This window comes from Simochromis diagramma, unplaced genomic scaffold (assembly GCF_900408965.1).
Source record: "Simochromis diagramma unplaced genomic scaffold, fSimDia1.1 OVJJ01000705.1, whole genome shotgun sequence".
NCBI lineage: Eukaryota > Metazoa > Chordata > Actinopteri > Cichliformes > Cichlidae > Simochromis > Simochromis diagramma.
In genome coordinates this window covers 4,337,634-4,364,449 of record NW_024387448.1, presented here as the reverse complement: position 1 = coordinate 4,364,449, position 26,816 = coordinate 4,337,634, and the positions used below count along the sequence as shown (strand labels likewise).

At 42.8% G+C, this 26,816-nt stretch overlaps 1 protein-coding gene across 1 annotated transcript; it reads right to left on the bottom strand.

Annotated features, from left to right (window-relative positions):
* Window positions 1-400: 400 nt before the first annotated feature.
* Window positions 401-26,816, bottom strand: arfgef2 (ADP-ribosylation factor guanine nucleotide-exchange factor 2 (brefeldin A-inhibited)). Its single transcript, XM_040013833.1, has 39 exons — window positions 26,480-26,816; window positions 24,094-24,124; window positions 22,735-22,858; window positions 20,813-20,959; window positions 19,867-20,046; window positions 18,210-18,519; window positions 17,958-18,095; window positions 17,711-17,838; window positions 17,177-17,310; window positions 16,209-16,443; window positions 15,951-16,050; window positions 15,436-15,575; window positions 14,901-15,009; window positions 14,622-14,811; window positions 14,381-14,492; window positions 14,086-14,291; window positions 13,858-13,942; window positions 12,571-12,742; window positions 12,315-12,466; window positions 11,633-11,761; window positions 11,325-11,483; window positions 11,059-11,206; window positions 10,785-10,881; window positions 10,661-10,701; window positions 10,389-10,558; window positions 8,827-8,978; window positions 8,475-8,647; window positions 8,143-8,303; window positions 7,908-8,038; window positions 6,997-7,126; window positions 6,743-6,878; window positions 5,063-5,201; window positions 4,856-4,913; window positions 4,548-4,656; window positions 4,302-4,441; window positions 3,759-3,936; window positions 3,321-3,459; window positions 2,771-2,888; window positions 401-1,992 (listed from the first exon to the last, which is right to left on the bottom strand). Exons 1-39 carry the CDS (start codon window positions 26,646-26,648, stop codon window positions 1,822-1,824), a joined length of 5,541 nt encoding a protein of 1,846 aa, XP_039869767.1. The 5' UTR covers window positions 26,649-26,816; the 3' UTR covers window positions 401-1,821.

Below are 26,816 nucleotides of genomic sequence, written 5' to 3'. Positions count from 1 at the left end.
TTGTTTTTCATAAAAGGGCCCATGTAGCAGCTGTTTGGCATCTTTACACTTTAGATAACAAAAGACGTGAGAGGTCTCCATAGTAACCTTTGTTACCCCAAAGCCTAGCAGGCTTCAAGGTGACTACCAGCTTGATTGCAGTGCCACCCTGTGGACATCTTGATATACCCACACACTTCTACGTTTTAAAACACTTAAGTGTTTAAAATTGGCTTTATTTGGTCATATCATAAAAAGCACGTGCAATAACAGCAAATTTAATGACGACTCCATTCCACACCCCATTACCAGCTTCCCTTACCATTAGAACTGGAGGTCAGCAAACTCAGCGCTTAATGTTAGGTGGTACCACCTGTGTTGGTCACCCTCTAAACAGCTTTAAAACTGCAGCAACAGACACTGGAGTAGATCAGAACTCAGGTTTATTGATTACGTCACCAAATGCTTAGAAGATTACATCACAATATTATGTATAGAACCGTAGATCACTTTCATTTCTATGTATCTTACATTGAAAACTTTACAGTCTGTATTTTTTTTTTCATTTACTGTATATATTTATATATATTTATATATTCCCTAGATTTAGGGAAGTAGACATCCATAGTTGCGAGGGAAGGAATGCTTTTCAAAAAATATTTAAATGCACTTTAAATAATTACATACATCCTTCTTTTAAAAAACAAGGCATGGAACAAACTCGAAATGATCCAGGATGCAGAGATGCTGGAGCCTCTGTGGATGCAAGTTTTGGTTTTGCTCTGTCAAACTAATGTGGAAGAGGGTCAACACTAAAGGGAGTTCTAGGCATCCAGTGTAAGTCGTTACACTGTGTCATGTTAATACCTGAACACACTGTAAAAAATAAAGATATGGACAACTCTAGTATTCTAGTCCAACTGATGGATGCGTGGAGGTTTTATGAGTCCACTGTAAAGCCAGGAGAAGTCGACCCCAGTGTAAGGCTGACTGGGTCAACACACGAGGGAATGCACAGCAGAGGGAAGCAGCCAGTATATCAACCATCCGTACACTGTAAACCAGCAATTATCCAAACAATAACTAAAGAAAGTGAGCCAAATAAATACGTAAAATCTCATTGATAGGCAAGAGGTGACAAACGTGACGGGATGGCCGTGTCACACAGATCTCCCAATTAAAGATCGCTGATAGTGTTATAAGAGGCGCAGATGGGTTTCTCCTGCAGCTGTGAGGTTCAGCCTTTTCAACAACCTCCTTGATATTAACACAGATATGAGAGTTCAATAATGCTTCAGGATTGACATTAACACAAGGAACTTATTTTGATTAGATCACCTTTTTTTCTTTTCCCCAAACAGGCACAGGTGGCCAGATTTCATCTTTTACTAGAACAAATGCAAGGAAATCAAATTCAATGAGATTTTTCATTTCCTTTCAGCATATAGACATTTTTCTTTTTGTTTTAAAGTATTTAAAAAATTAGGCAGGAAAAAAAAACGCTCAAAATCTGTGAAAGGGTTTGCAATAATATCAATCAATTATTTGTTTACAGTTTTTTCGAGACGAGAGTCAGGGGGATGATAAATGACTACAGTCAGCAGAGAGTGCCGGTCACAGTGCTGTTCATTTCCAAGATAAAGAGGACGGCCAGGGGTCCGGGCGAAGGCGTTTCTGGCTGCCGAGTGCAGCCGAAAACAGGAACACTCAATTCAGAGTCCCAGCAGGAAAGCTTGTCTTTATCAGCCATCTGTGATCCGATCCAATCAGAGGTATAGAGTCTCTCGGGAGCTGTGTCCACCTTCTCACCAGCACTCGCAGTTTCCCTGTTCACCTGCCTTCTTAGGATGCGGGAGTCTGGGCCGGCGCGCCCTCTGGATGAGCAGCAGCGATGTGGAAGACAGAGCCGATGCGCAGGAAGAAGCGCCTGAGGACGGCCCGCAGCTCAGGGATCAGGTCAAACTGCATCATCTCACACAGGTGGGGGTAGTAGCAGGAAGCGTGAGGCTTGAACTGGAACAAACAGGAGAACATTTAACTAAAGACTAAATGACCAAAAAAAACCAACCAAAAAAAAAAGTGTATTTGGAAAAATATACAAAAGGAGGGGTGGTTGCTGACCACTACGTTCACAGCAGGGTGTTTAATTAATATGTCGACAGTGATGCATGTTTGTTCCTGGTTTTTTCCTGCCTTTAACAACAATTTCACAGAATTATGAAACTTTCCCAAAACGCAAAGTAGGGATTGCATAAGAAAGCGGTGCCAGCCAATCCACTGTAACAATACTGGTCTAGTATTTGTTGATGCAGTGGTTTGTTGGCTGGCTGCACGGCGCCAACATTTCCTACTACTTGTGGCTGCACGGTTCTGGTTTTGGTCTAAAATGACCTGGAAAGGTACCTCAAGTCATGCGCTGCCATGAATCGTTGTGCACATTCTCTAAATACATAATTCATATGTACTCACAAAAATGACATGAATTCAAAAGGATTGAACTAATAACATATTTTTGCTTGGGAAGAACTGATCTTTTTTTTGTACTTTTATTGTTATTCAATTCAGTGGGGAGGACGCAGCATGAGTTGGAGAGTGTAGCACAGGTAAAGCTTTACTGAACAAATACTTTATCTAACACTAAACTACTACTAATACTCTTTCCCCAAGTTGTTACTATTGTGTATTTGGAGGTGTACTCTGTGTGTGTGTGTGTGTGTGTGTGTGTGTGTGTGTGTGTGTGTGTGTGTGTGTGTGTGTGTGTGTGTGTGTGTGTGCGCGTGCGCGTTCCTGCCTTGTCATCGGGCAGCCGCAGAGTCCTGGTGAGCAGCAGCATCAGCAGGCTGTTCCAAGCCTCTCTGTGGCTCTCTGAGGTCAGACTGATGAAGTAGCCCAGAGCTTCATTACACACCCTGAGAGAGATGACACAACACAGACGCACATACACGATTATGACAAACAAAGCTGTCGGTATCAGCATTGCTACACGAAACTGATTATCAATCCGCATCATCTTTATCGTAGAGGCAGCTATATCATGATGATAAACGTCTCACATGTGTGTTCTTGATGCAATACATGAGTCATCGCTTACAGCGACAAACACGACGAGGTGATATGTGCCCGGCTATAGTGTGCCAATATATTACACGAAATGCGCACGCAGAGTACATTCATAAATTTATAATGAGGTATGAGCTGTGTGTCAAAACACAGGAACAAACAGCAGCGCTGCCCTTTCTGCCAGTGACACACTCGGTGCTTATTTATCCAAGGTTTAACATTTAACCGGTGATGACACACAGGAAACACTGTGAGAAAGTGCAGGAGAGTGCTTCACTCACAGCAGCAGGCGTGTCTGGATGTCAGGCCACGAGTCCTGCAGCTGAGGGTCCGAGTACATCCTGAACAAGATCCTGAGGCTGCAGGCTAGACTGCTGGTCTCCTGCTTCAGTAAGTTGGGCTTAGATTTCCCTTTAAACCCTGAAAGGTCACCAGAGAGATGACAGCTGTTAAAGCAGTAACAGAGGCTTGTAGTTAAGACGTGTCCCATTTCACTGCATATCACGGTTTCCTCCACACTGCATTTCCTTTCTGTATATCTATTGTTTATCAAAAAAAAACAAAGGAAGTGAAAATAACACTGGGCTGGATATAACATTACTCTTCCCACAATTTACTGATAGTTCTCCTCTATTTAATGTAAAGCTATAAACAAAGAACCTTCTGAACTCTAACGTGCACGGGACAGAGAATCCTGGGGGCTTTCCCTTGGTTTTTACCTGCCCTCCAGAGTGCCGTCCTCTGTTCGTTATTGGAGTTGAAGTCCTTAGCAAAGGTGTGTGACTCCAGCAGGCAGTCCAGCAGCTTGAAGAGGTGTGCGGACGTCATGTGTCTGTACATGCCCTGATCTGGACCCGACTCACGTCCCTCAGCCTCCGACTCCTCCAGAGCATCCCGCTGGCAGGAGGAAAAGACTTTAGCATATATGATTTTATAACAGTTTTAAAAATAAGGCTGTACAAGGGGACACTGGTCATTTCTTGTCCCTAGGCCACTGGCAGCCTACTGAAACCATCTGGGACTACGTAGACACTTAATTGGATGAATTCGAGCTAACTACAAATTTTTAACAAAACATTTTTTTTCCTGAAACATTTGTCTGTGGCTGCTCCACCTTATATTAAAATTGTAAAGGTGAAGAGCAGGAATACATTTTCACTCTCTTTTCTTTGGTTCACCTCTTCAGCTCATTCCGGGTTATGATTTTGTGATTACGCAAAAAAGTGACACACTGACAGAGTGGGTGAGGTGCCAAGCTTTACCTGCGCAGCAGCCATATTATCAGCATCCTCCTTCTTGCTGGTGGCTGGGTAGAAGACAATGTTGTCGACGGTCTGTATTAATTCAAGCTGCACGACACATTTGATCAGCAGGCCTGCAAACAGCCTCTGGTCTGAAACTCCTGCAGCAGAGAAAAGTATAAAGGTGTGGAGATATGAGCACTGGAATTCATGCTGCAATTATTCATTTTACAGATTGAATAAAAAAGCATGCGCTCGTGTGCTCACTGGCATTGCTTCTGCCTTTCCAGGTGTCGTCACTGGACATCTGACTGTGTCCTCTCTCGGAGAGCGCTCGGTCGTAGCTGCTCTGTGACTGAGTGTCGAAATCAGCATCCTGGAAATGTACAGGAGCGACAAAATACACCATGAACACAGACACAGGTTAGTGTCTGATATAGTGGAAACTGTGTGTAGAGGAGAGTTCTTTTCATTGGTTAAAAGTAAACTGTATGAAGCATGTGCAGAGCTGCTGCTGTGCATAGTCATCGTTTAGTCACAGGGTGAACTTGGTGAGGTTTTTTGTTTCCTCTTACAAAGTGTTTTGCGTCAGCTGCTTCCTCATCCTGTCCAGCCGGTCGCCAAGTCAACAAACTGGTTTGGAAAGCAAAAAAACCACAATCATGTGACAGCATAAACACAAGAGTAACTTTTACATACACCAAAGTTGTGAATCCCCATTAACTCAGTGATGCCATCTTTGACACTTCAACTGAACTTGAGTATAGAGGACCAGCACTCACGCTTGAGGGCTGGTGTTTTGGAAGATCTCCAGCATACAGGAGCATGTGATGTCCCACACCTCGGGGCTGAACTTCTCCCCATTCAGGATCACCAGGTTCTCCAGGCAGTTTGTCCCGGACCGAGCCAGCTGCTCGTTGTCTGCAGAAAAGACAGAACAACTTCAGAACACATGTGCTTCACACACACGGGTGCGCTGCCTGTCAAAACCTTAAAGCTGTGCATGAAGTGAAAACTGAGGAGAAAATTCTGCCCACTCCAAGGTGAACCTGTGTGGCCTAAGAGGTTGACAACTGTCGTTTGAGCCTGGCTGGGGAGCTTTGTTTGCATCTCACCTCTTTATGTGCCACCATTTTTATGAGTTTTCTTTAAAATAAAAAATAAAAAAAATCCCAAAATACAAAAAAGAAGACTCACTTTTATTTCATTTATTCATGTTCATACACATATCTGAAATATCACCTGCTCTAACTCTGGGCTGTGAACATAAAATTCTGAGTCTCTGTCCATTAGAGAAAAAACGCAAAACTATATTAATTCAAAACCATGTGATTTGCAGACTCTCTTTGGCACCTATGGATGCCTTTCAGCAGCTCTGCTAGTTTTCAGACATCTTTCTGCAAGTCCCACTCTGACCCTTTACACTTTATGCCTCTGTAAAGTCTACTGTATCCCTGTTAAGTTGAAACTGCTAGCCATCCTCTTCCACTTATCCAATTCTGGGTCGCGGGAGTGCTGGAGAGTCTATCCCAGCAGCTGTAGGGTGAGAAGCAGGCTACACCCTTGACAGTCCTCGCTAACTGCATGTCACTGAACCCCCCACAGAGACACAGGGAGAACATGCAAACTCCACTGCCCTGACTTGAACCACTGACTTTGTTATGTGTCCACAGTGCTAACCACTATCCCAACACTATTTCCCAAAAAGCAGCAATCCCTTCAAGGTAAATTTTAATCATAGGGAAGAGAACAGAGACAGGGAACCTAATCTGATGAACAAGTGGCACATAGTGAATGGAGATTGTGTTGGTGTGGCCAAAATACACCTTGTGTTTTTTCTACTGTTCAGGAGAACTCAGAACTTTAACAGTAGAACTCATTACTGGTTGCAGCTGGACCCGACTCTGATCACAAGTAACCACTGTTGACCTGAAGGTCAGGTCAGAAACAGATTATGTTTACTAACTATCAATTGGACAGAGATGGTAGCTTATTGGAAACGTTTGCAGAGGTACATGAGTAGAAGAGCTTGAAAATTTTATATTTTTATGGGTGTAGTCCCAGAACTCTGTTAGTTGGAGTTTAGGGTGGGGATCATACTGACAAACCAAACAGGTTCAACTCATTAATGTTCCCCCTGCCGCTCTATGACAGCTGGGATAAGCTGCAGCCCCCTTGTGACTCTTAAATGGTTGATAAAACTTGGAAGATGGATTGGTATTTGTATGCTTTAGGAGAGTTTTTTTCCTCATCAATAAAATAATCCAAAGAAAATAAATGTTGTTTCAGAGGGCAGAGATGTTCTGATCGCTTAGTATTCTTCCAACATGTGAGATATATCATCAGGACACCAGCCTGTACACCTAAAATAGAACAGGTGTTAGCGCTCTGCCTCATGAGCTTTAAAGGTTGTTTGTCAGGACAGAGGCGTGTAATGAGCGATGACTATGATGAACACCTACCTTGCCTGACACACCACTGGAGTTGGGTGAAAATGTCAGCCAGTAGGATTTCACTGAGAGGCTCATAAAACTGTGTGAACACGTCACAGATGGCATACAGGGCATGGTTACACGTTGTCGTCATCCACTCAGTTTTCTGGAAGCAAACAAAAGAGGAGCAGGGGTTTTTCCTTTTGTTTTTTTTACTTTTTTTTATTGCTTTAATTCCTCTGTACATAAATAGCTGAACAGCTGAAATCACACACAGCACTGACCTCTGTCTGCTGTTCGGGAAGCTTCATGTTGTCGAAGATGCGAAAGACAATTCGGAAGAGGTCGTGCCACCAGTGCTTCTCGAAGGTGTGACCGTAACTCTTCATAATCTCAAACATGACTGTGAGACCTCTGTCGGGAGAAACGGTAAACGTCAGTTTTACTGCATCATGGCGCAACCAGAACAGAACTGTTACTGTCTATAAAGTGCAAAAGATGCATTAAAACAGCTGATCCAACATTGTGAGTCTTTATGTAAAGGTCTGCAGTGTGACAGAAAGAATAATACTTGGCTTGGTTTGTTCCATTTAGCATTTATTTATACATCTAAAGTACTTTGCAAATATATGACCTCCATCTAATGGACAGTCTGACAGTCACATGTGTTCCTTCATGTTTGATCACATTACTTGAAAACTGTGTGGGTATTGTTCACTGGTAGGCTCAAGTTATCGAAAGAATAAAAGTCACTGGTGGAATGAGGCTCTTTGTTTATTTGGTTACTTAAAAAAGAAAGAAAAGTACCTGATAGACTTCAAGGTTTGTCTGTATTCATGTGACAATCCTGGCAGTGTCTTGTGTGTTTTTGTAAGCCCAAAGAGCGAGTATTCAGCTCTGACTCCTGGAGGTTTGGGGTGGATCTGTTAGCTGTGCGTTACACCCTGAGCACTGTATTTTTAGTCTATATTTGTTTACCATTTGGAAAATGTATGACTGTGAAAAGCCTTGTTTCCTTAGCAACTAGCACACAGAGTATTGCATTGTAACCACTGAAAAACAGCCAGCTATATTAATTTTTTCTTTTTCTTTTTTGTATGACTGGGCTTGGTGTCGAGTTAAAGTGAGGATTTTATCTTCATGATCTCTGCACAGATTTATGGGTGCGTTTTATAGTTGGGTCAAACTCTACGACCTGGTGCGGACATCCAGCTTGCAGCGGTTGATGATGCAAGAAAGTTCAAACAGGATAGGAAACCAGCCGCGAACCCAAACCCGGTCGCCAGGGGCAACATTCATGTCGTCACTCGTGTATTCCCTCAGGGCCTGCACATGAACACAGCAGGAAGTCAAGAAATGAGGGGAAAAAAGGAAAAATAAAACGAGTCAAGAGCCAAAACTGGTGTTTTCCCAGCTCGGGCGGTGAGCACCTGTGGTCTGTCAGAGACGTATTTAGCACAGTGTCGGATGAGTCTGATGGCCTCCATGCTGGTGTCAGGAAAAGCCGCATTGCACACAAACTCTGACAGGCACTTCACTGCATCCTGGAAGGAGTCGATAGCAGCTGCAAAGTGCTCCCGGAAGGTGTTCACTGATAAAAGACACAAAAGCATGCAAAGTAAGAATGATAAGGTCCTGATCTGAAATCCCTCTTCTCCAACTAAAGTCAAAGCAGCACTTACACCTCATGTCTCTGTCAGATGAGCACTTGGATGGTTAACATCCTGCTACCTTGTTATTATTATTGAGTAAACATACTCACAGACAATGTGGCCAGTGGTCTGGAAGGCCAACTCCACTATAGTCTCATCATGGTCCGACGCTGCCTGATGAAACACTGAGAAGATGTTCTTCCAGCCTGAACGGATGTTTGCCGCCTGGGAGTTTACCATCTGAGCCACACACCTGATCACCATGTCTCTGATAGTGGGGGACCTGAGGGGGGGTTAGAGCTGTTAGCCTCACAGCAAGTAAGCAAACTGCTACTCCTCTTTTATCCATAATATCTGATGAATATAAGAGGTTCATGTAAACCACTCTGAACCCTTCTTATTTCAATAACCTTTTATGAAAACAAGTACAGTTTCACATGACCCCATGGAAGCATTCGCTACCTGTTTTTCTTCATGATGTGCTCAAAAGGCCTCAGGAAATCTTTCTGGAAACGGAAGTTAGCTAGCTCTCCCTTCTCCAAGAACTTCATGGACAGCTGTCTTAGTGAGTCCACAGCAAAGATGGCAACATCCTCATTAGGGTTACAGCCCACCTACAAGGACACACCATAGATAGCTATCAGTTCTGTTCTGTTTTACAAAAATTCTGATGGTGGCAAACACGACAGGACTGGCACCTGCTGCTGAATAGAATAGAATTCAACTTTATTGTCATTGCACATGCACAGGTACAGGGCAACGAAATGCAGTTTGCATCCATCCAGAAGTGCTTTAGTGATATAGATATATTACAATATATATTAGCAATAATATAGATATGCGAGTATATTACAGAAATGGGTCTATTATGGTATGTTATAATGTACACGGTATGAAGTATGTTGTGAATATTCTATAACTATAAGTATGTACAGGCTGTAGTGAGTACAAGCTATGTACAGGCTATGAACAGGATATAAATATGAAAAACTATACAGAATATGAAATAAATAACTTTACAGAATCTGAGATATACAGCTATACAGAAATGGGAACTGTGCAAGTTGTAAACAGTTGTAGGATTAAAGATTATCGAATGTACAGAATGATTATTTACACAGAGCTATACAGTAGTGCAGTTAAGATAAGTGAGGGTGTAGATAGTTTCTACAGAGGCTATATAAAGTGCTAGTGGTTGTGAGTGGTGGTTCAGTCCATGTTATTATTGTGTGTTTGAGGGTACAGTTGTCCATTGTGGGTGTGTGTATGTTCAGTCCATGAGTTTAACGTGGGTCAGATGTCAGGAGGCAGAGTTCAGGAGTCAGGAGGAACCCACCTACTTCAAGGTCTCATGTATTGAGCATTTAGAGATGCTCTGCTGCAAACCTCGGTTGTAGAAAGTGGTTACGTTTGAGTTACTCTGGTCATTTTCTGACTGTTGACATCATCATCATCAAGGCATTTTTACCCAGAGAACTACCGCTCACTGGACATTTTCCTCTTTTTCAGCGTAAACCCTAGAGACTACGCTGTCTGGCATCATCAACAATGCCCTGCTGAAAGCCACTTAAAAATCACCTTTCTTCCCATTCTGATGCTGTGAATGTTGGTGGGTTATCTAAATCCACTGAGTTGCTGCCATGAGATTGCCTAGCTATTTGCATTAACGAGCAACTGAACAGGTGTACCTAATAAAGTGGCTGTGAGTGCAACTCTGAAGCAACAGATCTTAATATAATGACTGAGATTAGGGGGTAATATCAGTGCATAGTGTCATTAATGACAAATGTCAGTCTTGAAAACAGTCCTACCGAAAGACAACGTCATTGTCGGCACATTCTGTAGATACACAAAATTTGCAGGCAAACAACAAGAACTTGTCATCAAGGGTTCAATACAGGACAAAAGGCGGTGCACAGAATGATGGCAGCACCACCCAAAGGACACTTCAAGACAAGCCTTAAGGCTCTGTACTTGATAAACATTTTGAAATTCAAGCTCTGTGGATGCTTTGCGACACTGACCTTGTTGAAGTGGTCGCCTATGACCTGCCAAATTCTGGACCACTGCAGCCTGATGCGGTTCATGTTGTAGTAGGAGATTTCCACAATCTTCTGCAGGCTGAACATCCTTGGCTGGTGTGCCGAGGCCAGCTCGTCCATGGACACCGCACACAGCCACCGCACAAAGTCCACTGGAAACAATTAAATGGGAAGGTGCTTTGAATTATTTTCTTTACATCAAACATGAAAAACCAAACGGGGATCATTTACACAGCAAAGTAAGACACGCTCACCGATGGCATTTCCATCTAATCTGGTGGAACCAGTAAAGATCCTGCAAACATCAAAGTAGTTTTAACAATCAATCGTTATAATGGACAAATGATGTGTGTGCAGTGTCTGAAGACTCTGACTCACCTGTCTACAGCTACCACCACACTCTGAGAGCTGGTCTCTCCTACTGACTCCTGAATATGAGCCATCTGTCTCTTATCTTGACTTCCCACCAGGTTACCTGCAACAACAAAGACATTTAACACATACTTATATATACACACACACACACACACACACACACACACACACACACACACACACACACACGCACACGCAGCCCATAGACACACCAAAATATGTTTTAAAGACCCAGTTTGAATGCAGCATATGTTCTACGTAATCCATTGTACCCTACCCAGGCCCAGGGGCATGAACTCCTCTGTGCCGGAGGGTAAGCCTTTGATGCCACCTTCCCTGTCCCGGACCACCCCTGAGATGTAGCGCGTCTTCACCCCTGTCCCAATCAACTGGGCGAGCTCCAGCTGACTAATACACCTCAAGATCTACAAAACAGGCATTAAAACAATAAAAATACACCATTATAGAGACATTTACGAAGAAACAGCCTACATGCAGACATTAAATTACATCTGTCGCTTGTTAAGAAATTTTAATTCGCACCTCATGCCAGGAGTTGCCCAGGTAGTTTCCATCAGTGTGGGCCACAGTGATCAGAGTCTTAATAGTGTCAATGTTCTTCTGCTTCATCTCTGTGATGCTGGAACTGGCTGTCAGGAGGGTGAATCTGGCCAAAGCCTGAACGTACGCATCTCGCTCCAACTGCAGACAGAAAGGGAGTGAACACATACTCGTGTTTTCACGCTGCCTGCACTGAATTGCCTCCAAAGGAAATATTAGAGATATGATCATACGTGAAATATAACCAGTTGGAACAGTTTTCTACAAACTGTGTGTAAACATGAGCAGACCTGCATACTGAAGATGCATGCGATCCTGATGGCACACCGAATGCCCTCCAGACACAGTGATGCTACCTCAGGGTCGTCGCAGTCCTGCAGGCCCACACTGAACGCAGCCAGCAGTGGGGTCCATGCCAGCTGGAACACACACAAAGTATCATCTCATTTTACAAGTTATATCAGTTTCTTACTTGTTATTAATTTCACAGTCCTCATCCTAGTTGCAATATTAGTGCCAATACTCCAGGGCATCGTCTGATATAATTTAAGGTGTTAAATATAAATCTGGCAAGAATCAGCACGGAAAGATGGTTGAAATCTGGTTTTCTGCTAGGTCACAGTAATGACAATGCGCTTCAACAAACAATTTTTTTGTGTCTTTATTGAACATTCTCAGTCCAGATGACTGATGTTTTCATTAAAGCTTCATTTTTGTTAATTAGGCCTTTCACCTCACTGAGCATTTTGCATTGTACCACCGGTGCTACCTTCGCTGTGTGCACACTTTCAGTGCAATCATGGAACTTCATTCTTTATTGATTAGATTACTTATAACATCAGCCAAAGCCAAACTGTTCCACATTTCATTTCCTAACTCAGCATGTGAATGTTTGAATGAATATTCCCACTGAGCAAGAACAACACGACAACTTTTCCTTGGTTATGCAAATGAGGAATCAATTAGAAGTACCTTAAACATGGGCCTGACGTGCTCCAGGTGTGTAGCACTGAAGAAGGGCGCCTGAGCATGGCTGACCGCCTCCATTAGAGCTTTGGCGGTCTTCGCCATCTGTTCCATCTCCATGTTGTAGAGCAAACGACGCTGCTTCTCACTGGCCACACCTGATGGAAGGTCGACTTTAATGTTTCTGACTGATTAAAGATGTGCAACAATAAAGCGTCTCTACTGTTTCTGCTATTTTGGTGAGTAATCCTGGAGTACTTACTCTGCTTGGTGGACTTTGGAGTGATTGAAAACTCTTTGCTCTCCTTCATGGCTATCTTCTTGCCTGCAATTTCATCATATATGGAGGACAGATACTCCTCTGGCAGGTCCTTACTGTCATTAATACCTCGGTTCATCTTAATGTACTGCTCTTTTGTCATTTTGTTCTTCACCTATGTAAACAAAGAAGATCAGGGCAGACAGTAGGAAGGGATTCATTAAAAGGAACATCTAATTGCATATAAACAGAACTTAACAAGAACATAGACTATTTCTACTTTTCAGGGAACATTTGCAAAGCCTGTCACCGGTTACTAAAATGTAACATCAAAAGTAATTTTCATGTAAATGAACAAGTTTCATCATATACATATCTGGAAGCAGTGACCTTAGAGGAAGTGGTTTCTAAAGATTCAGTCTGAATATTAGTGCAAAAGATACTTTAAGAATGATCATCCAGTTAGAGAATATCTATAAGACAACATTAAATAGTCAGAATGTCAGATCAACAGAGTGACTGAAAAACTTGAAACTTGAAATAATAGAACCTTATTGTATATTTTAAACAATATTACGTTTTAGTGATTACACTGTGGTGGACTGTTTATGGCTGAAGTTTAAAAAAAAAAAAAACTTTTTCGTCTGCAATTAGGGTATTAAAAAAAAAAGTTATAGCAGATTCTGCAGGAAACACAATACACCTTTGTTTTCTTTGTCTGATGCTGTATTACAGTCTCTGGCTCTCAGTCTTCAGTCTGCATGCATCACTGCACACCGTATTTCTCGCCTGCTTCTCTCAGAGTTTAAATTTCAAACCTAGTTTCCTCTGTTACAGCGGTCTGTCAGCAGCAATAATTTGGGGCAGTAGCTATTTAATGAAGGCAGCATTAAGCCAGACACTGCCTGGCACAGCACCCACATTCATTTGAATGATGCTACTACAATGACACAACGGAGCTCTGCGAGCTAAAGGATTGGGCTCTGCTTGATGGGACAGCTCACAGTGACAGCTTGCTTGAGTTTTAAAATCTGGTCATGATCCTCTGTGCTTTGAATCCTGATAACATGTTAAAAATGTTGAGTAATGCTTCTTTTCTTCCATTTTCTCCACAGATAACCTTGCTGTCCTTCAATAAACAACAACACAAAACTGTCTCTTACTCTTCAGTGCCTACAGAAGGGATCCAAGTGCTTAATGAACATTTACCACAAGCAGTTAAATTGACTGTGTGACAATGACTGGTGATAATATGAGTGCAAGGACACAAAAAGAATCAACAGTTCTCACCTGAGGACTATGCAGGTCTGTGGTGAGCATAATGATTGAGTATGCCAGCACGTACGCAGTGTCGGCACTGGCAAACAGAGTTTGTCTGCAAAGGAGGACACATACCAACATTTAGTGGTTGCTCTGTTCTATTTAAATGCAAACTCCATAAATAAACCGAAGTAAATCTTTCAAGCACAAATATATTGACAGCAACCCGTGACAGTAGCAGGAAACAGTGGCTCTTACCCCTGGTTACACTCCAGGTACCGAGCAGCAAACTTCTCCATCAGCCTGTCGATCTTCTGGGCCTCCCCTGGCAGCCTGAAGCCTTCCAAGAACATCCTAAGTGCAGAGACAAAGTCCCGGCCACAGAAATCCAGCTGGTCCACGTAGCAGTACATCACTTCTTTGTTGAACTTGATGTTCTCTCCCAGGAACTCGCCTACCTGCGTCTGTGGATGCACAGACAATGGGGACTTACTAACTTGAATTAAGAATGCAGCAATAAGTATGCAAGTCTGTAAATCTGTGTAACCCTCACTGTGTCCAGTCTGTCTTCCTGGTGGAGGAACTGGGCGATATCCTCAGCTTTAGGACCCAGCATGCCCTGATCCTGCAGGTACTGGATACCACGCTTTGGCTTCTTGTTGAAGCTGCAGGAAAATAAAATTTAAAAAAAATCGACAAAACTTTTGAGTGGACAAGAATAAGGGGAAGTGCAAACATTGCACGCAGGTCCATTCGCATGTTAAACCACAAGCAGGCTGAGAAAAAGAGCTCACAGTTCAATGCCGTGCTCAATGATGTCCTTCTGCTGTTTTATGACCTCGTACTGCTCTGGGTGGTCTGCCTGGGATACAGCAACACTGGAAGAGATGGCAGAATCCAGCGAGCTGATGCTGTCCCGACGTCCCGCCAGCTGCTCTGGGAGCTTCAGCTCGGCCCCCTCGCTATCAGACGGATGCTCCTGACCTGCAAACCCAACGCACAAGAATAAATGCATCTAAACTACCTACTCTGATTTTCATTATTACTACATTCACTTTGGAAAAAACACTTACCCAAGTTAGCTTGAAGGTTTGGATTGACATACATGTCTTTGCTCCACTCCACCATACATTTGAGGATGGACACCAGACACTCCAAACCCTTTTTACGTAGACTCAGCTCCTGTGGAACAATACAAGCTCATGTTTATGGTCACACGCTCATATAATATGGCCTGCAATGCTATAGCTAAATCCTATAGACCGGACACACCCAAGTCCAGAGGATAAAGCCTCTGGGTCTGAAAGGGGTCTGAAATACCTGCAATTTTACTAATGACCAGCAGGGGACAAATCAAGCTGTGAATACAGTCTTTGAGAAAATGACCCTACTTTTCACTTGATCCATTACATCGCCATGGGTGCCATCTATGGGCTACATCTTTCTTCTCTAATAACACTATGGCTCTGCCTCCTTACAACTAGGTGATTACAATTTTTAATAACTAGGCTGTTAAACATAACTCTGAAACACTCAGGTGTTGCTAAGCAGAGAGATCCTACTTTGGCACAGATTATCCTAATGAAATGCATCACAGTGCACACATACCTGCAGGGGTGTCATCCCGAGCTCCTGACCACTCCTGCCCTGAGCGATCTTGGACAGATCATTGACAAGACGCTCAAAAATGTTGGCAGCATTCAGGTCACAGTCGTAGTTTACATATATGTCAACAACACACTGAGCATCTGGGAGAAAGGCAAAACGAATTAAGAAAAACATTTCAAAAAAGGTTTTTATGTCATATGTCTTGAAAAATTCTGGACTGCCTTGAGCAACCCCTCGCTACAATAAAATGCTTAAACTAATGCTGTGCTAAATTCATTAGTGCCAACTGAAATAGCAGCTAAATTTCTGCATTTGATGAAAAGGTAACAAAAACCCAGAGAATGGCAAATCATCATTTATCAAGGCTATTTTGAGACTTGCATTTCTGCTACCACTTCCTACTGCTCTCTGCAGTTACAGAAATGTCAAGCCTGTGCTCTTGTTAATAAGCGACTTTCAACTACATCTTAGTCATAGAACTTAAGTATAATGAACTTGTATCAGTGGACCTGTACCTGCACAGATGCGTGTTAGCGTCTGGATAACCATCCACTTGTGCTCGAAGGAGCTGGTCGACGTCTCCAGGATGGTCAAAAAGATCTCTCGGAAAAACACCTGAATCGAGGAGAATGAGATACTCAGGCTTTAAAGATATAGCACCTGCTGTGGACAAATGTCCTTCAAGGTGATTAAATTAACTTTTAAATGAAGATTTTTTTGTGCCAATCGACTCAATCCAGGAGACAATGCATATTACTATCCAAGTGTTTTACCTCAATCTGCATCTTCAAGTGGACTTTGAAGTGGGAAAGCAGGGTGAGGAAGATGGCCAATGAGAGTTCGAAGACCTCAGGTACAGAGGAGACGCCATTTTTGGACAGTGCCACACACAGATACTGCTTGATGGCATTCACAAACATCTCGTGGGTGCGAAACACCGGCCCGGCGCCCTGGAGCACGGAGAGCAGCAGCTGCAAGGAGACAATCTTGGACCGCAACTCATGAGACCTGCAGATTAGAGGAAGGGTAAAGACACAAGTTCATACACGTAAACGATGTATAGTTTAGGTAAATGGTAAAATGGTAAATGGCCTGTATTTATATAGCGCTTTACTAGTCCCTAAGGACCCCAAAGCGCTTTACATATCCAGACATCCACCCATTCACACACCCATTCACACACTGGTGCTGGCAAGCTACATTGTAGCCACAGCCACCCTGGGGCGCACTGACAGAGGCGAGGCTGCCGGACACTGGCGCCACCGGGCCCTCTGACCACCACCAGTAGGCAACGGATGAAGTGTCTTGCCCAAGGACACAACGACCAAGACTGTCCAAGCCGGGGCTTGAACCGGCAACCTTCCGATTACAAGGCGAACTCCCTTGTAGGGGTTGATTTCAACCTGGTATTTGATAAAGGCTAGGACGCCTTCTCTTTAATCTACCTGGGCTCATTTTACTCTGCCCTATTCACACTGACTGGCCCAGCAACTAATGTTACAGTAATTAGAGAAGACAGGGTCACAGCAGGATGGAAAAGGGTAAGTTCACTCTGCAGAAGCCAGAGGCGGTGATATTTTTCTGGGCAAACTACAGTGTGGCAAGTAGATGCTAAATAAAGTGTCAGGGCAGGGGATCTAATGATATCATCATGGGGATTATAATCAAGCCCATAATCAAGCATCCAGGTTAAGTTAAAATATTATGTGACAATGTCAGTCAAGTCATAAAAATGACTCACTTTGGGTCTGGAGGGCCATCAGCAAGGGGCTTCATGGAAAGCTTACACAGAGAGCGGAACACCAGAAATGCATCTTTTTGCAGGATGTGAGAGAAGCGAGCAGCGTTGTGGGGTCCCTGCAGGGCCTCAGCATCCTGAGACAGATGAAGAGAGTTAATCACACTCTATACCATACCTTAAAGGCAACAAAATCTGTAATTGGTCTAGCCTCAAGCCTTTATATACTAAAAGAGGCTCAAAGCAGAGCACAAGATGCTACATTAATGTTTTAAATGATAGCTTCATTTAGGGAACAACTTTAAAACAAAGCTCCAAAAGCAGAATCAAACTGAAACATAATAAAATCCCAAAGTCGAGAAAAGGGCCCAAGAAGCTTTAAGAAGATGTAAATGCACACATGGAGGTTCCGATTTAGTTTGTTTCAGTCACACTGCTCAACTTTTTTTTCCTGAATTAAGAAATATGCTATTCACTCGGATTTTAAGCGAGACTGCACACTACTAATGAACATCTGATGACACTGACACTGCTCACCAGCATGTCTGTGGAGGATAGTGAAGACCGGTCCTCGATGATACCATTCATCTGCTGACCTTCTGTTCTGACTCTGGGGGGAGCCACCTCTGTCTGCTCGGTGGCAGGGTGCAGTGGGTGCTCGCCTCCTGGAGAAGAAGCCAGAACAGACGTTTTCAGGTCATTGCAATGACAACTGAGCAGACTGAAGGACGGAAGATGCAGGATACACTAAAAAGAGAATAGGAATATTAGAGGAATATCCCACCTGCTCCAACATGGGTCTGTGTTGGCTGTTGCTCTCCCTTCTCTGCTGGGTTCAAGTTGCTCTCTGGTTTGTCCCCTTCGTCACTTTGCTGAGCTGCTGTGGGAGAAGTCTCAGCACCCTCCTCCTCAAACACTGAATCTGACATAAAGAGATAACTGAATTTATAGATTCAAAGGTTCAAGAAGCTAATCTGTTTGAATCATTGAGGATTTTCTTGAAGTGCTTCTTAGATTTGACTTTTATTACACAAACCTGTTGATGGTGTGACCTGCTCTGCTTCTCCATTAGGTGGAGTATTTTCACTCTCGACTTCCCCATTGACTGACGGTGTGTCTGGCTCTTGGTCCTGGTCCAGATCAGGGGCTGGAGATGGGTGTGTGGAGCTGCTGGTATTGGTGGTGAGATCTGGAGTACTCGCTGCCGGGGATGGGGAGTTCTGTGGCTCAGGAGTTGACGTATGGTCAGACCGGGGGGAGCCAGACCTCTGGCTGCTTGGGACAGGAGATGGATTTTGCTGGGGCAAACGTAGGCGCTCCTTTTCCTGCTCCTGAGCCTCCAAAGCCTGTGGAGGAGGGAGACGATGAAGGGACTCCCTATAGTGACACAAGCTTATCAATCCTCGGGTTGGATAAGCTAAGACATTTAGACATTTTGACACCCCCCCCCACCATCAAATGGTAGTAGATGTGAAAGGGACCCATGATGAGGTTATGGAAGAGTAAACAGCAGACATAAAGGCGACTAGCTCCGACTCTCCAAGAGATCCACCTTAAGATCTGAAACCCACTGCTTACGTTTTTTTCTTTATTGGATGTGTATGAAGTCAAAAAAGGTGGCATATCCCAAATATCACACACTGAATATGCATTAGTGCGTATATATGAATATGAGCACCGATGTCCCGCCTACCTACTGTTCAAATCTTTTGTTTACAAGCGGCAGCCAATCAGAACAAAAGTGGCTTTAAAGGAACTAAAACAAGCTCATTTCAGGCAGACGATGAAGTGAGGGGCTTCAGCTCTGATTATAAGTAAGGATTATGAAACATTTAATAAATCAAAGCTCCTCTTGTAGAGTCCGAAAATAATACGGAGAGCCAGTTCTTTAGTACATTTCCATAATTAAACTTTAACACTTCTACATAATGAACAATGACAGATTAACTGTTGCAACAGTCTCAGGTGGTCGAGTCTAAATGCATTGAATGTAGTGTTATCAAAGTAGATGTGACATATTATTTATTTATATATATTTAATATTCATATTTATTGTTTATTTTGTCTGTCTGCCACAAGTAGGACAAATGAATGCTTGGGTAATGGTATAAGTCTTGGTCGTGTTTTTCTGGCCAGTACAGTGGTGTAGCAGGTTTGCGCCGTCACCTCACAGCTACCATGTTCAAATCTCCTGGCTGCGCTCAGTTTTCATGTTCTCCCTGTGACTGCAGTTTAATGGATCTGAGGTAGTTAAAGTGGATAAATAAAATACTTTACACTGTGGCTTGTAGTCTGAAGTGCTTTGAGTGGTCAATAAGGCCAGAAAAGTGCTATATAATTTCCTGTCCATTGAGCAGCTAATGGGAAGCTAATTATTACAGACTAATTACTGTTCCTGCCTGAGACAGGACAAGGTTACAGCTGTTTACAGCTCATTAGGTACACATGGCTTAACTGTACAGACTCTGGTTACTGCTGCAGGTAAGGCTGAGGCTTCTATAATTAAAACTGTGATGATGACTTATTTTCAGTGAATCCAACACTAATCAGTACAGTGATCCTTTAAGCGAGCACACAGTGCCCTACACTGTTTAACAGAGACTTTACTTTTTGAACAATAAGATTAGAACTTCAGGCTGCAACTGTTTTATGAGCAGATGAGCAGCAGTGCTTTGTAACAGTGTTAGACTGACAGCCTGGTTTTCCATGCGGGTGAAGATAACGTTGAGCATCTGGGTGAGGGTGGCCTTGGCCGTGGTCTGGTTGATGAGGTTGCGGCTGGCCAGGTAGATGTTGTAGCAGGTCCTGACGGTGAGGAGGACTGTGCCCTCATGGATCTCGATGTGCGGGGAGGTGACCGTTGTCAGCAGGGCCTGCACAGACAGAAGAGGAAGTTGAGACTTATCACACAGGATGTCTTATTCAGACCATGCTGCTGAATCATCGCTGGACTTCCCTACTACAGCTTCTCTACTCTTCTCCTCCATATTTGGTGCAGAATTAAAATCTTTAAAGGCAGTTTCACTTGGTCAGTGTAAATGGGCTGTAATGACGGTCAAGGCTCCTTCTACAGTTTATGCAATCAAACAGATGCTGATAATCTGTCCTATAAACCTTTTGTCAACAGTGAAAACAGATTCCTCCTTACAGTAGACTTTGTCCTTTATGACCAACCAGGATGTTTATTTCAGGTGGGCGGAACCTCAACAAGCAGCAGCAATGATAACCTACCATCTAAAACGCAAATATTAAGAAAGATGAGAAAATATAAAATGATGTGTGACATATCACGGGTGAGCTGACATCATCGTTCCTATAACAACGGTCCAGATACACAAGTTTAAAAAATATAATGATAGACATCTGACAGTGTTTAAATAAGTTAGGGGAAACTTGGAACAGCAGGTATTCTATTCATCTTTGCCTTTTCTTTGATCCTGAAATGATGAAGACACAAATGTGTCTGCAGTTTTACCTCAATAACCAATCCTCTCTTACTCCTAACTCACATTAGAGACACAGCATAGAGAAAGAAGCCTTTGAGCTTGGCGGTCTGGGCTCTGACATGTTAGTAAACAACAACAACGACAGCTGGATGATCTGAAGGCTGCCAGATGTGAGGTGAAGCACTGGGTATACCTTGATGATCTGTAGCTGGACTCCCTCATCGGTTTGTGGTCCCTGGAAGCAGTTGCAGATGGTTTCCACCAGTCGGTCGATCAGCCTCTTCCCAGGAGTTCTGCTGTCCGGAGCATTGCCTGTGATGTGGCCGTAAGCAATCAGCTTCTGCAGTGGCGAGAGAGTGTGGGTCAGGGCGGCAGGGTGTGGAATGCTAGAGGTAGTGTTATTCCCCTTTTTGGATACAGTGTTGTCCAAAAGTCTTGAGCCACCCCTCATTGGGAAATGGGTGCAAGGACTCATTGAAATAGTATGCAAATATAAATGAAAAGTTATATTTGGGACTTTTGACCAAAACTGAACAAAAGACAATAAAAAAAAAAATTAAAAAAAAAAGAAAGAAAATTGTGGAATTTAAAAATATTCAGACTTGAGTTATCCTGAGAGCGGGGCACAAACGAATGTAGTTTTTCTTTTGCTAAATGATAAAAATATTCACAAACTGATTTAATCATTTATTATGCAAGCAGCAAGTGCAGTTGTGCTAGAATTTTTTTCCTCCTCACTGTCTTTTTTTTCTAAATACCAAAAACACCAAAACTACAACATTACCCCATCAATTGGGTTGCCAATAGGTAGATATAGCGTGTGGCTCTGTAATGCAGACATATCCATCTATCCATCTCTCATTTAACCATTAATTTATCATGAATTGAACAGTTCGATCCCTATATGGATCTTTATGTAGCCACCTCTTTATACAAACCACTGGTATGTGGACGGATGAACAGACATCAACCCAGGTCTGTTTATCCTTTCCTCAGTAATGCTCCAAATACATTTGAAAATGACTGAAGCTATGAATGTTTACAACTGAAAGAGATCTACACACACTTTGAGCTCTAAACTATATATAAATATAGATCAGAGATCCTGTGTCAAATGTGAGCTGTGGAGAATCTGGAATTTCCCCTGGGATCAATAATGTACCAGTTTATCTAGCAAAATGCTTTTCTCTCTCAAAATCTGTCTGTGTTCATTAAGCAGTTCTATATCTACACGTTACTGTCCACAATTTAATTTGAATGTTGCAATTAAGAACCTGTGTAACAAACAAACAAACAGGTGTTCTTTACTGATCACTAAGCAGTAAACCCCAGTATGTACGAGCAGTGTACGAGTGAAGGGTCATATTTTGGACACAGCCATGAGCCCAAATAACTCACATGATGTTAGCACCTCAATAACTCAGAGCACATAAGTTTAAAAAAAAAAAAAAAAGGAAGTCTGTGTTTGCTTGCTTAGGCTGTTGTAAGTCAGTACCTTTGTTCCACAAAAGCGGAGTAAACGTACTTCACAGGTTACAGCTGGCACAACAATACAAGTGTAGCTACTATGAAAATCTCCATCTTCGATTGTGGCTTAAGAGTTGGGAGTTTGCCTTGTAATTGGAAGGTTGCCGGTTCGATCCCCGGCTCGGACAGTGTCAGTCGTTATGTCCTTGGGCGAGACACTTCACCCGTTGCCTACTGGTGGTGGTCAGAGGGCCCGGTGGCGCCAGTGTCCGGCAGCCTCGCCTCTGTCAGTGCGCCCCAGGGTGGCTGTGGCTACAATGTAGCTGCCATCACCAGTGGATGACTGGTTGTGTAAAGCGCTTTGGGGTCCTTAGGGACTAGAAAAAGCGCTATACAAATACAGGCATTTACCATGCCATCTCCGCACAGGATGGCATGTGCATGTGTGCGTGGAATGCAGAGCCACTGTTCTGCGTAAATGTCAGACAGGTGTCTCAAGATTTTACCTTGCAACCTCCAGTTGGGTTATATAATCATTAAAAAAAAAAAAAACTTGCTGTGTTTTACTTACTGCATGCATAAGCACACGAAGAGTGAGAGTGACAGGTGTTTGTGTGTGTGAGTGTGCGAGAGAGAATGAACTTTAACCTGCAGACAATCCAAAGAGGTGCTAACTATCCGGGGGGACTTAGACTGACACGCCAACTCAAAAGGCAGCACATATTTATCAGCCTCGATGTAGTTGGCTCTGGGCGGGACCACGGTACCATCCCTGGAGGAAGGAAAGGAAAGCAAACAGCTGAGAGAACTGGCAAAGCTGCATCAAGAGCAGATTTCTATACATGCAATGTATAGAGTGTAAGCTGTGTAAGCTGGAGATCCTCAACTTCATGATAATGACACAGATTATGTGAATAATTCAAATGTTATGTCAAATCTCTTATTCTGCAGTCCTATTCTCATAGTCCAGAACTCTCACAGCACAACGACATTCAGTTGAACAGGCGGCTCGTCTACGGCAGAAGGCACATTGCATTGCAAACACTATCCCATAATCGAAATAAAAACAGAATGCAATGATTTGTAAATCATTCAAACTCTATATTCAAAAAAAAAAAGCTGCAAAAAGACATCATATCAAACACACAACAATGATTTTATTTGTTGTCCCAACACACCCTTGCTCTGAATTTCATGTCAGCAATATGTTTCAATAAACTGAGACGGAGCCATTAAAAGACTGGACAAGTTCCACAGATCTTTAGAAAAAAACTTCCCTGATGGAGTAATTGTGTTAATTGCAATAAGTAGACTGATTAGGTATAAAGACAGGATCCCACAAAGGCTGATTCATTTAAAAGTAAATACAGAGGGAGATCCAATGCTCCACGTATTTACTGCTAAATTAAAGTAAACGTGTCTTTATGGATTTTCTCGTCTACAGTGCAAAATATTAACAACAGATTCAAAGAATCCAAAGAAGTCTGTTAGCAACAATATTAAATTGCTGTAACCTTGTAGGTCAGAAATCCTGCAGTGGAAATCACAACATGGACTCTTTTTGAAAATGAACATGGCTGCAGGCTTTTCCAGAAAGTAAAACAGAAATGTTGGCTGAGCTACTTTGAGACAAACAGGACAAAATAGTAAACCATCCTGTGATCTGATCAATCAATGTGGAGGTTATTTTTCAAAATGATGGAGTGCAGTTGGATTAATCCTGAACAACTGAGGAGCTGAAAGTCTGTACCAAGCAAAAACTGGAAAACAACTGGTCACTTCCCATATTTCTTTCAATAAAATGTCATCTTTTAACATTTGATATGTTGCCTTTTTACCATAAGGAATAGAGATTTTAAATACATTGTTTACAAGCAGTCCTACTATTGCAGTCAAATCACAATGAAATTCACAAGCAATCCTTATTTCAAGTTCTTACCCAAAATACCAAGAAGAAGGAAAAAAACTTTCAGAGAAAAAGAAAGCGTTGTATTTAGGAATACTCACTTTTGTTTCTCCAATTCTTCCTTGATTTCATCTGTTAGAGGAAAGCACAGGAGATTAAATGTTACTGAGGTCTGAACGCTCTGCAGCACACCGGCCACACTGCTGCATGCCGCAGCACATAAGTGTGACTCTTGATCCAGGGGTTACCAAGTTGAGCATAAATTGTAGTAGCATTATATTCTACACACAGGAAATTAGTACGTGCAACACTCACTACAAATGTCATAATCACTATTCTAGACTAATATACTTTAAATGGTGACAAAAACATATGATTCTTCTTCCTTTTCACACAGTAAGAATGTGATGTGAGGTCAGTTCATTCCTCCAAAGTGTATAAATTAGTACTACACATAAATATATAAAAAGGTATGAATAATACTCACACGCTTTTTTAGTCACATGGCTGCTGCTGACAACGATAGTCTCTTTCAGCATACCTAGTTCATCATTAAATACAGTACCGTGCAAAAGTTTTGAGCCACCACTGAACCCTTTGTTTGTTAAGACACTTAACACTGACCAGTGACTTATTCAAGCATAAGAAGGCACCTAACTCAAGGGATGAACTAGCTTTTTGTCTACACATGACAACTTAGCAAAGAACCGGTTTTAAATTGGACCAAAAACACAATTTGTTTTCATTTCTTTAGGGGAATTATGAAAAATGCCAATGATACCACAGTTTGACAGACATAACAAAGAATCATTGCACCAACAATGGAATTCCCACAGAACTATAATCCAAAAACTTTGCATATTTCACCACGCATTGTGTCCTTAAAGGATTTCAGGAAAGTTGACAAGTAGAGGACAAAAGAAGAAGTGGGAGGGCTAAAAAATAAACAGTATCTGACAATAATGTCCTTAAGAAAATGAGAAATTGCAGCACAGACCTGACACAAGACCTGAGAGATACACCTGACCCCAGCCCTTCAGTTAATCCACCTACTGTTTGCTGAAGCCTCATTAGAATTGGTTTAAGTGGAAAAGGCTGCTAAATTACCCATATCAGGACAGAAAAACAAACAATGGAACACTATCAGTCACAGACTGGCCTCCACAAAACCCGACCTCAACATTATTTTCGGAATGTGGGATGATCTTGACAGAGAAGAGATCAAAAGGCAGCCAACATCCAAAGAAGAGCTTAGGAATACGCTTCAAGAAGCCTGGACAATTATTCCCAAAGACTGGTTAGAGAAATGCCAAGAAAGCTCGTCTAAGAGAGTTGAGAGAGCATGGAAAAATAAAGATGGTCACAGCAAATAGTGACTTTTAAGCTCATGAGAGTTGCACAAACTCTGTTTCCACCTTATATCCTGTAGTTTTTATTTATGTTTGTGTAAGTTTAAATAAATTGCTGCACCCATTTCCCATGCAAAACATAAAGAAATGAGGGGTGGCTCGAGACTTTTGCACAGTACTGTATAAACTAATGCAAGACAGCTTAGCTTTCTGAACAAGGTATTTGTGGCAATGAGGGGAAAAAAACTGAGGTATTCATGAGACTTGCCTAAGGCCACATTGACTGAATATCGGGAACACACTAAACACTGCCGTAAGGCGTTGAGGGAACACGTGTTGTGTTCAAGTGTCACATATGAGAGTCAAACACAGACAGAGAGCACACAGAGCAGCCCCGCCTCGCCCACCACCACTCAAACACGTCCTTAAACTGCCTGCACCATAATATTGTGGCACAAGTTGTTTCCCCAATTTCTCAATGACCTAACAAAAAAACAAAAAAAAAAAAACCCGACAGAGACAAGCACCTTAGAAAGCAACACCACACTCCGGGCAGCTTTTAATGTCTTTAAGTCCAATAAGACACTGGTCGCTGACTGTCACACAAACAGGCAGAGCAGTCTGAGCTGAAATACACACAGCAATGCCGTAATGAAGTAAACAGCTCGGCGTGTGCAACACTATCTGTGACTGGGTTGAATGGAAAAGAACGAACGTCAGAATATCCTAGAGTTAGGTAGCGTGTGTGCGTGTAGAGCCGGACCAGGCTGTCTGGCTAGTTGACAGTGCTACGTACAACACAGGGATTGGTCTGTTTAACTAGCTAACCTAGCTACAACTAGCTAACGTCAGTTAGCTACGTTAGCATGTTACCCTGCCGATGTCCGTTTAGAATGCGGCTGTGGCCGGATATCAACATAACAAAGGTTATAATTGAGAGTGAGAATGGTGTCAACACATAATTATCTGTCTGTAAACATCAACGGGGAACCAAACAGGCGATAAAGGCCATTCAGTTGCTAACGCTAGCTAACTGGGTATCTCTACCATAAAGGCAGACCTCAGAGCGAAATGTTTCAATGAAACGCGACAGAAACATAAGGCTCGGCGAGCCAATGTTCATAACAAACCCACTTACCGAGCGCCACCTGACAGGCTTTACGCAGCTGGCTGTGCTGGCTCCTCTTCACCTCCTTATCCGAGAGGATTTTCTCCAGCGCCCTGGACAGAAACATGCTCTTGGTTTTGCTGTTTTCTGCCTTCGACTGCGAGTACTGCTGCTGCTGCGGTGGCCGGTGTTGTTGCATCTCTCGATCTTGTTGCCGCTCCTCTCTCAGGCCGTCATCTTCGGCCTGGTCCTGCGAATTAGCAGGTGACAAGGAAAAGCTAATGAAAACCAGGCTATCACAGTCCGTGCAGTAGAGCTGCTACCTCAACTCAGCGCCGCCATGCTGGGTACACGTCACGTCACATCA

What these genes read in the sequence shown, in the direction of transcription:
- arfgef2 (XM_040013833.1), bottom strand. Translation starts at nt 26,648, where the DNA reads ATGCAACAACACCGGCCACCGCAGCAGCAGCAGTACTCGCAGTCGAAG. An exon ending in TCCAGCTACAGATCATCAAG is followed by an intron (nt 20,047 to 20,812) that starts GTATACCCAGTG and finishes CTGTCTGTGCAG; the next exon opens with GCCCTGCTGACAACGGTCAC. An exon ending in TCGGGATGACACCCCTGCAG is followed by an intron (nt 15,010 to 15,435) that starts GTATGTGTGCAC and finishes ATTGTTCCACAG; the next exon opens with GAGCTGAGTCTACGTAAAAA.